Genomic DNA, 11,040 nt, shown 5'->3' on the forward strand with positions numbered 1-11,040 from the left:
AAAAAAAAAAAAAAAAGAAAAACTGTATGAGGATATCTGGATTACAATTAAGTACCTGGAATGATATGGGCTGATGGTATGTCTCATAATTTAACAAAATTATAAGATATGAAAACTAATATTTGGAACAGTCAAAGTTATCAGTAACACAGCAGTACTGCAATGACACAGCCAATATGCATAGACAGAAAATGTTCTGCATATGATGATATTTCTATGTTGCACAACATTAAACAAGTTAGGAAATTTGATTTAGATATAATCATTATGGCAAAGTACATCACTGTATATAAATACATGAATACTTCACACTGAGCATCAAACTATATACCACACACTGCCCTATCTCAAATGGTGGTCTCTGTGTACATAGGAAGAGAGGCTTCCTTTTCTGACATACTTCCAGGTAAAATGGGAGGCAGTGGCTGGTCCTGGCAGCCAATCACAGGGCAGTATGTAAACACATGGGTCATGAAGTTGTAAAAAAAAAAATGTTGGCTACCTGCCATAAATGGTGGCTGAAACACCATGGCAGACCCTGTGTTCTTAGGGGAGGGGGCTTCCTGCTCTGACAACCTTCTGGGGGAAGCAGGATGGGGTCCCTGGTCCTGCCAATCACACACCTGAAAACACCAGGGGTATGAGTGTGTCAAAACCCACAGTCAGACAATCAGAAAGCAGTATGAAAACGCGGGGTATGACATTTTACATAATGGTGGCTGAAATAAAATGGCAGCTGCCATGCATGTAGTGGGGAGGGACTTCTTGGATCCACCATCTACCAGAGGAAGGGCGGGACTCCTGGGGCTTCCCTGCAGGGGGCAGGGCTTCCACTAGCAGCTGGGGCCCCGCCCCTTCTTATATTAGATATTGGTTGGCCTCCCACGACTTACAGAAACAATGTAATAAATACAAAGCTTTTACACATACAAGGGTTTTGAATAATCTTTCCTTTATGACATATCCTGAGGGCATATTATCTAATATTTGCCTGCTCTTTAGCTTTGGCATGTTCTTTCTCTGCTACTCTGGTATTTCTAAATTATCTTCTACAGATCTCACAAGCCCAGTAAGAACTGAGAGTCTTTCCTTGCTTAGGAAACAAATGCATGCCAATCTAAATCAGGTCATTACTTCCCAGAGTCCCTGGAGTGTGAATCCATCCTTTAGCTTCTCTATTGCAAGTCCTAGTTCTTCTGAAAAAACAGGCTCCCGATCATGTTGCTTTTTTGAATGCACAAGATATGAGAGAAAATAAAATAAAGCAGAAGGTACTTTTAAATTTTATTATCCCACTTTAACAACATGAATTTGACAGTATGAAAAAAGATGTTCTTACCTTGTTTTCATCAGCAAAATAAGCCTGCAAAAGAAAGAAAGAAAGAACTCGCAACCTTGGGGGAAAAAAGTCTAAAAACAAATCTGCTAGTAATTCCTTGGGGTCAAAACCATATTTGATAAGTTTTCTTCAACAAACCAGTCTGTATGGTTTTTATTTTTGTTTTGTAAACAAGATCAGTTTTTTCTATGTTGAAATAATTTACAAAAGGGTTCTAGCAGGAGTTGGTATTATGTTATTTTTCATTAAATACCAATCTTTGAATTTTCCTCATAATAAACAAAGATTTTTAAATGGTAAAATTTTCATATTACATTTGTTACACTGACAACGGAATAAAATGTTAATATGAAGGCAAACTGACAGCATCCTAGCATTTTCTGCCTTGTGCCGCAACATTTATTATTCAATTTCAAAAACTAACTTAAAATGTGTAAATAATATCAAAATTCAGTTAACATCATACTCAATCTAAGAAATGAACACAGAGTAACTGAACAACTAACCACATTTTTCTACTCTCAGACAGAGATCTAGGAAAGAGATACAATCTTTCCCATTCTGTGTGTATGGAAATCAAGGCTCAAACTCTTCAGGAAACCAGATCTCTGAAAATATCCACAGCTCTACAAGTCTCTGAACCGGCGGGCTCTAGATCTTCGTATTTACCAAAAAGAGCCTGATCTTGCTCCGTCTGCTCCCTATGCCCCTATGGTGAGGGGCAGCAAAGAAAGCGTTTTCCTGCTCAGCTGGATCTCAAGCTATACAAGACTCTACAGAACAGCATCGCAGTCATCAAGTGTCATGGAATATTGGTGTGGAGCCGCTCCTTGGGTCCTGGACGATCTATGTCTCCTATAGCCACCACCTTCTAATCATTTACAGCTTCCAGTTTTTCTTTTAGAATATGCAAAGCACAGCTATTTAATCCAGGTGACAAAGGCACCAATACAGCAAACAGAATCTACCTTTAAGGAAAAGGTAGGTCTTCAACTATGTTGAAGACTGAACAAAAATATGCAAAACTGGAAAGAAAAAAAAGGCAAAAAGCGAGGAAAAAGGAGGGAAAGGAAGAGAAAAGACCTTATCTGCATCAGTAAATGATAGCAAAAGAAAAGAAGGTGGAAATAAGATTGGTGGTAGCACTGCTAATTTACCAAATTTCAGAGATGAATTAAGAAAACATGTCAGTTGTCAATGTGTCAAGGCTAGCACTTGAAAACATGTGCAGTCTACCTGTGCAGTCAATCATGCAGCCAGGTGTTATTGGGTTGCACAGTAAATTTGGAAATTCCTAGAAAGAAGGTCATCAAGCAACCTAATGCATTTAAAAGTCAATTTTCCTGAAATACTGGGAGACAGATATTAATAGAGTTTTCTAAACTGGTGTTATCAGGAATGCAAAGGTTGTCAGGAGTGACTCAAAATTATTGCTGCCTTTCTAAAAATCTTTCAAGTTTGAATCTTACATGAATGTTGAGCGTACAGATATCAGCACCTATTAATCTGCTCTAAGGGAAGGAAGACTAGTTTTAATATAATGTATTTGAATATACTGTACTGCTGGTTTTCAAGCTATTCCTGATCTTAATGTGTTGAGAAACTACATGCAACTATTACTTTAAATATCTACTACTATTTATTTTGAATAATAGTTTGTTCTTAAGTTAAAAATCTATACACAGAGTAAATTCCTGTAGTAATCACAATTTTGAATAAAAGGCGTGTAGGTGTGTTTTAAATATAGGAAGTTCAGTTGTAGCTTATCTTTAACAGAGGTTTACAGCTGTACATCGGTTACGTTTGAATAACCAAACAAGAATTATTTTATTTTTTAGTTTTCTGTGGAGTAGCTTACCACAAAAGCATCTGTATGTTCATCAGATTCTATTTCCACATCATCTTGAACCTGCTCCACTGTTAGGTCTTCAAGAGGTTGAGGCTGCAAATTAAAACACTGAAGTAAGTAAATCCACATATCTAATATGTTTAATATATTTTTATTACTGCTGTTAACACAATATTGTATCTAATTTAAAATAAATGAGTGGAGTACCTTTTCTTCCATTTCATAATCCACTCCAAATATAGGGTTAGCTGAATAAACTCTGTGAAGTGAATTAATTTCTTTCACTGCCTCCTGTAGTTTCTCCACAGGGTCTATTTTAAAACCAAGTACATATCCTCCACTCTATATAAAGAAAAAAGACGACATATATTTATTAGTGTTGCTTATTATTTAAATAACTTTTTCCCCTTGATAGGGATTTGCAGTTTAATGATAGCAAATTTCAGTTTGCTCACAGAACATTATCTGTATTTTGGTATAATTTAATTTTTATTCTGCCATTTAAACCATGGGTGAAATAAAAACAATGACAATGTTTCTCTATGAGGTAAATAAGCTTTTAACTGTTAGCCCATTATACAAATGGGGAACAAACTTCTTACATAGAAAAACAAAAGGGTGGGAGAAATTCAGAAGGAATATTAATGATTTATTCCTAGCTACTCAGCAAATGTTTAGTCTGTTAGATCTTGATGTTGTTATTAAAGAAGCTTTCAGATACAGTAAATAAAGTTAGTTGAACTTTAAAAAAAAAATCGCCATTAAAAGCATTTCTGATTAAGATCAAATTGAAGAAAAATAATTTTGTCTCTTACAGTAAAACAGATACACAAGTGAAAAAGATTAAAAACAGTGATCTTAATTAAATACAGAAGTAATTAGATCCCAAAGATAACCTGTCAGAAGACACTGCTTTTAACAGTTATTTTACTTTATTTTAACTAGTCATGCTGGCCTATTGTTGCTTCGCTTAGAGAAACCATATCTCACAGTAGCCATATTGACCTTAACACACAAACATTTTAAGCAGTGCAAGAGGACTTCTTAAAAGTTGTGTTCAAAAGGCCACACAGAAGGAACACTCCGAGTACCTTAAAATAGCCCTGTAACATTTCAGAATTAGAGAACTATTATATATAAAAATGTAACCAATGAAAGAAGGCTATTAAAGCTTCTTACCTGCTGAGAACTCTCTATCACAAGTGCCAAGCCAAACTTTGAGTCTCTTATTTTTATTGAACGCTAATGGTAAAGAGGTAAAAACTGTTAAAAATTTTGGAATTACTTGATAAAAATCTCCTTTATCTATTTTTAAATTTTTCTCTTCCCCGCCCTGTACCAATTACAATTACTGGTTCTGGAAGCTTGGCTACCACCATTCCCTCCCATTTACCATTACAAATCTGAACCCCTGAACCTCCAGGAAAAGTGTTTTTATCAGAAGTGGTAACAACAGTAACAGTTCATTTCTGAACATCAGGTTCACACGATCATTAATCCCAGTGTATGTAAGTGGCATGAAACATTATAGTAAATAGTTTGAAAATTGGAAATACAAGCCATTTTCAATCATCTGCCTGTGAAAGCCCACAATTAATCTGGACAGAAAAGAAAAAAAATCTACCCTGTGGTTGATGCTGGTAAGACTAAATCCCTCCCTGACTGTGGGACATGAAATACTAATTTTGGTGAGCTGGGCGTGTTAACTGAAGCCTTGAACTTATGCCATTTCATTTGGAAAATGGTTGTTTTAAGATACTTACAATTTGTAGAAATGGTATGCTGACATTAAAGCTGTCATTCATATTTGCATGCCAAACTATTCTCACATTAGTAATAAAAAAAGTTCCCAAATTTCCCTATTAAAGAAAAGGTATGTTAGAACTGCTTTGAAGTATAGAGCCTTTTTTCCAAACACGATGATTACTGTTATCCATTTAAACACAACCAGGATATAGCTTCATATTTAATTCAATAAAAGCTTGATACTTTCCCACCAAAACCAGTCAAAACGCTTCTACTGATTGCAAGGAAGCAAAATCCAATCTTTAAAGGATACAGCACCCGAGTGGTGAAAATAGCTGGGAGTACCTATTACTGCAGCAAAGCAGGATCAAATCACAGCACAGCAGACCTCATGGGAATACATGAAGCATCTGAGAGCGTTCTTAACTGTACAGATCTGGAATTGGCATATAGTGTTAAGCATAATGGCACGTGGGTTAAACTTAGGCAATTGTGGAGATGTGTGCCAAGGGCATGTAGAAGAAAGAACTTTTTAGCTTGTCAGGATGGATCCTGTTTCCATTCTGGACTAAAATTGCACAGACAGAAATAACAGCTCCCATTTTGTTTCATGGCTCTGGGAAATACTTGCTACTAATGCCCTGTAAAATAATAGAAATGTTTTCTATTTTTTCCTTAAAGTCTTTATTTTTCCATGTTTTAAGACACAGATTCCTATTCCAATATTTTCAATTTCCAGTAATCAAAAGGCAATATAGTCTTACACTGTAGTCAAAGCTGCACATGAACATACAAATATTCAGCAGAACACTTTGGAAACAACATGATTGTCTTTCAGGATGATACAGAGCTTTAGACTCTTAAGTATACCTTTTTACCAGGAACTGTATATCTAGTTCCTTGCATATTAGCCGAGTCATGTAGACTTCAGGTTGCCAAAAAAAGACTTTGTTGTACTGATTAGCAAATATATGGGATCAGCTTCTCCGCATGCATCAACTGATAAACTAAATTAAGGGTAATTCCTTTGAGGTTTCAAAACTATAGTAGTACAATTGCTAGATGAAAGCCAAAACATTTTAACTTTGCTGTAGTCAACGCAGTCTCATTTTTCACTATACCTGGTCACTTGATAAATTCCAAACTCCATTGATTTTATCATATATTTGTTCTTGTGGTAATAATCTCAGTTGCTTGTTTTGAATCAATGCACTTCTCAGCTTCAGATCACGATACATTTTAGAAGTTTCATAAGCTCTGCAAAAAATAAAAAATACATGTTACCATTTCAGTGTTTTCTACTATCTTTACTGTTTGTTTTAGCACCAATATGAAATGTTGTATATTTTCAACTTTTCTTATCACCATGTTGCACAAAAATGAGAGTACTATTAAAACTTCATCAATGTAAACCATTATATTTCAGCTTTCCTTAATGAAGTTATCTTTAAACTTAAAGGTTTTTTTTGACATCTGTTTTGATCTCCGGTATTGTTCATGTGTATACTATTTCCTTCTTTTCCTTAAGATATTCATCTCCCAGCCTCTACTGCAAAGCGTAAGTCTTTGGGTCCCATGTTATACGTAGTATGGACATCAAGAATCCTTTATTTTTCAGTGCCAGCTAAGTCACAAACATCCAATATACATACGTCAGTATTCCATAGCTCTTAAATAGAAACCTATGGTAATGTATTATGCACACATTCATGCAGATGGGAATGGTGGGAAACATCCTCTGTTTTGTAGTCAACTAGAGTTTTGACCAGGATTTAACTCCTCATTTCCGTTACATGGTCCAAAATTATGGGAAATAATTATAGACAGAAATTATAGATAGAAAATGCACACTGAAATTAGCTCTTTTGTACTTTTATTTGTTCAGATAGTTTATACACACAATGTGTATGAACTGACATCAATGATTGGTATTAATACACATTAATTTTCATTACGCACAGTTATCTACCAGAATTTGTGATCATTCTCTCCCTTCCTTCCAGAGATTGTGTTCTCTTCTTTTGGGAAATTTTTCTGAATGTTAAATATGGGCAGTTATATACTCGGCCTATCAGCAGTAGTAATCCCACACATTTGATTCATTGAATTTTGTAAATGACCAACCACTATTTTAAGTATGCTACCTGTGTACAGCAATAACTGAAGTGAAGAGTCTGGGACTCCCGGGGACAACATTGGTAAATATGAACTCAAATCGCGTATTGTTACATTTAGTCAATATATACAGAGCTTCTGTCTGCCCTCGTAATTTCTGTAAGGAAAAAATGAAATTTAACATTTTAACTATACAGTAGCTTGACTGTACAGGCAATAAATAATCTTGACATATTTTCTAAATTCTTGTTCTAAATAGTATATCTGAAGGTGTAATCTTGATTCTACCACTGATCTACTGCTATCTTCAACTGAACTCAGTTCTTTTGGAGAAATTAGCAATTCCATCAACAGTAGAACTAATGAAGCTTGACTCCTATACATTTGCAATATCATGACTGAAACAGTATTTTTGGCTTTGTTACCATGTGGCTGCCCGAGGAATCTACATAATCTCCCTGCTAGTTCTTTGCTCCAAGCCAAACAAACGGCTTCACAGTTGCATGTAATTCAGGCTACGTATTTGAGAGCTTTCTTGCACAAAATTAGTGCCTCTCTAGACCTTTGTTAAATTTACACAATGAGCCAACATGTGAGGGCAGAAGAATCACCAAACAGTATGACTACATGAGTTTTACTGCCTTAGGAAACTGACTAAAAACACACTCCTATAGAAATGTAAAACACTCTCAACTTTGAAAGCTAAATTTCCATTATTATTCTACTACTGTTCTTGCAAGTAAACTTTCAGATTATTGTTGATATAGTGCAATAAGTATAAACAATGAATTACAGCTTCTTTTATTATTTTAAAAAGTATTTTTTGAAACTTACTGAGTTGGCAGTTCTTGTAGTTATATTTATAATGCAGTTGTAACCAACAGCTAAAAGTTAGGGGAGAACAAAAAAAAGAACAGTTTTGAGAACGAGAAAAAATAATAGTCAAAACTACGAAGTATAATATTGAATTTTGTAGCACAGCTTTGGATGCTAGTTGTGAGAATGACACATTGTGGTTAATGGTCTTGGCCCTCATCAAAAAATTAGAGACTAATTTAAGCTGGAAAGGACTTGGGGAGGTTGTCTGGTCCAATGGTCTTCTCAAAGCAGGACCAACTCCATCTGGCTGCTCAGGGTACTCTCCAACTGAGTTTTGAGTATTTCCAAACAAGGAGATTCTACAACCGCTCTAGGAGCCTGTTCCACTGTTTGACTGTCATCATTGTGAACGTTTTTCTCCTAATATCTAATCAGAATTTCCTTGTTTCAGCGTTTGACTGTTGCCTCAAGAAGGTCTGTTTCATCATGATGTTGCTTGTAAATTTTACCCTTATAAATAAAAATTTCTGCATTGATATAGTACTTTGTAGAAGAGCTAATGAGATGACAAAGAAAAAAAGCAGCAAAATGGAAAGTATAAGTGAAGAAGAAACAAAAAGAAGAGGAAAAAACAGTTATAAATTTTACTTTGCCTCTTCTACAGTAGTGCTGATACAAAATAAAACCAGAAACAATCCCAGCCATTCTTCCTAAAACAAACAGATGCACTAAAATGGTGCTAGGCTAAATCTGGATGTCAATGACAATCCTGCTACTGACACGAACAGCAGCTCAGCCAGGTTCCAAAAAAAATAATCAAAGGAGAACTAGAATTTGCTTTGGGAAGATTCTGCTTTTCCAAAAGCTCAGATGTGGCAGTAGTTATGTAGATAAGAATATTCAGTCTTTACGGAATTAATACTTATGAAAATACTAGAAAGAGACTATTTCCTAGGTTGCTTATGAGAAATTTTCTAAAACTAAAAGAAACAGCAATGGTCAAAAATGGCATCCAATAAAATATTTTTTTTGTCTATATATTCCCTTAATGTAAGAAATAATGCATTATCTTGAAAGCTAGAGAATATTTTAAACTCTAAAAGCTATAGGTTATACTTCTTTGAGCTTCTATACAGCTGAACTGCTCCATAAGTTTCTTTGTGATCTCCTCGAAAAAGGTCTATTCTAAAACTTAAATACATAAGCAAACAATTTAATTTTATAAATACCTATAAAAGTAGCACTGTGTGTGCATGTATGAGATAGCAAATGCAGAAGAGCAAACAGGCAGAGGGCACAAGCTTATATACATTATGAACGAAACATAGACTTTCAAGATTGACTGGCTATTGGGAACTGAGCACTGGAAATAATTTGGGTACAACGTAAGTGCATCCTGCCCCTGTTTCAACAAATTAAATTAAATATGAGTAGCCCTGCTAGCTACTCATACAGTTAAAATCAGAAATTTATTCAGAGCTTACAATAGTAAATGTGGAAAGGCAGGTACCTATGGGGAATAAAAACTGTAGGACAATACAGAATGTGAATAAACAGGTGGCAAAGAGGTACAAGTAAAGCAAGGTGTGAAGAAACTTAAACTTTTGTTTCTTTCTAGAAAAACAAATGAATCCCACATAGGCCAAATGAAAAATATGACTGAAGTACTCTTCCACTTCTGTTCTGAGAAATTAACATTGAATATTAATACTTCACTATGAATTATTCCTATATTACAAATAGATTCATTAGTAACAGTTTATTTCAGACTTTACAGAGCAACAGAACTATACTTTACTATTCTGTACTGTAATCAATACTACTGTGAGAGAGTAGCATGCCACCACAAAGGAAACACAAAATTTGCAGTTGTTTAACAGGAGATGATACTTACAGAGATTGACTCTGGGCAATGACAATGAGCGCCAAATAATCCGCAAATTTGTCACAAGCAGTCTACCTGGAAATAAAGAGTGTAGATATTTTTAATCCGAATAACTTCCGTTAAATTAAATGTTCCATTCTGTGGTACATATTTACCACTATTTTTGAAACACCAGAATATTTCTTCCCCTTGATAGGAAAAAGAAGAAAAAGCACAGGACACTGCAGCAGAAAAATCACTAACTACTTTTTTTTTTTGAATGCTAGGAGAGAAAATCCAGCAAGGAACAAATGAAACAACTTCTAATATATACCAGCATTCCTCAAAACCAAACCAAGAACAGTTACTGATTTCACATCCACCTGCCTATGGCAAAAATGAGGAGACACAATGAGTGCAGAACTGCTCTGGGGAGGAGAAGGGGAAGGCAGTGAGTTAACTATCGCAGCTGTCTTCATGAATAACCTCACCCCTTTATGTCACATGCAAATTTATTTGATTCTGTACCCTGTACAGCAGCACATCCAACCCCAGGAAGGCTCATCTCAGCATGCTGGCAGCTTTATGCCCTTGCACACTATATATATATTCCTTACTGATTCAGTTTAAACCAGGTTAGGAAAAACTAAGCATTAAACAGGATTACAGCAGAAGACCACCACAATGTTTATAAATGGATTATTCTTACAAGGGTTTCAATTCTAAACAAATTCTGAGACAAGATTATCACCTTCCTATAACTTCGAACAAGAGATCCTATTTGAAAATACTCCAAGGGGAGACAGATCTGTGAAACAGGCAGGATCTATTTTCTGCAACAGACCACTGACACCCAGTTCAGTGGAAACCAGACAGGGCTTTCATGAACCTACACAGGTTAAATATTAGAAAGTTTACCATTTCCCTGAGTATGCAGTTACCTCTGTCTCCATTGTTTCCTTTGGTATCTTCAACTGACTCTAAGCAGTCTATAAGGACCTCTCCAGGTCTCATTTTCATTTGTCTAAAAGAAAAAAAAGAAGAAAAAATTACCTAATGAAAAATATCCTCCAAAAGAAGGCCATTTCTATTTCCCCACTTTGCTTTCCTTTCTCCTTTTTTTGCTTAGTGTATCATACAATGAAAAATCCCCATATGCACACATACACACAAATCAACATTATATACCTGAAATTGTTATCACTACATCTGGCATATGAAAAATATTAATACCTTTATTATTAAATTATAACAATAAATAAATAATTATGTAGCAAGTGTGGCCAAGCAAACTATACCCCAAAATAG

The 11,040-nt window shown here is 35.2% G+C and overlaps 1 protein-coding gene across 1 annotated transcript; it reads right to left on the minus strand.

Moving 5' to 3' along the window:
- Positions 1-915: 915 nt before the first annotated feature.
- BBS5 (Bardet-Biedl syndrome 5) lies at positions 916-10,756 on the minus strand (the record flags this gene model as incomplete). Its single annotated transcript, XM_009584303.1, has 11 exons — positions 916-1,224; positions 1,340-1,363; positions 3,198-3,281; positions 3,396-3,530; positions 4,368-4,430; positions 4,952-5,047; positions 6,056-6,191; positions 7,079-7,206; positions 7,884-7,933; positions 9,763-9,828; positions 10,674-10,756. Coding segments are annotated over 11 exons (967 nt in total), but the record flags the coding sequence as incomplete, so codon positions are not given.
- Positions 10,757-11,040: the final 284 nt, after the last annotated feature.

This window comes from Fulmarus glacialis, unplaced genomic scaffold (assembly GCF_000690835.1).
Source record: "Fulmarus glacialis isolate BGI_N327 unplaced genomic scaffold, ASM69083v1 scaffold28988, whole genome shotgun sequence".
Taxonomy (NCBI): domain Eukaryota; kingdom Metazoa; phylum Chordata; class Aves; order Procellariiformes; family Procellariidae; genus Fulmarus; species Fulmarus glacialis.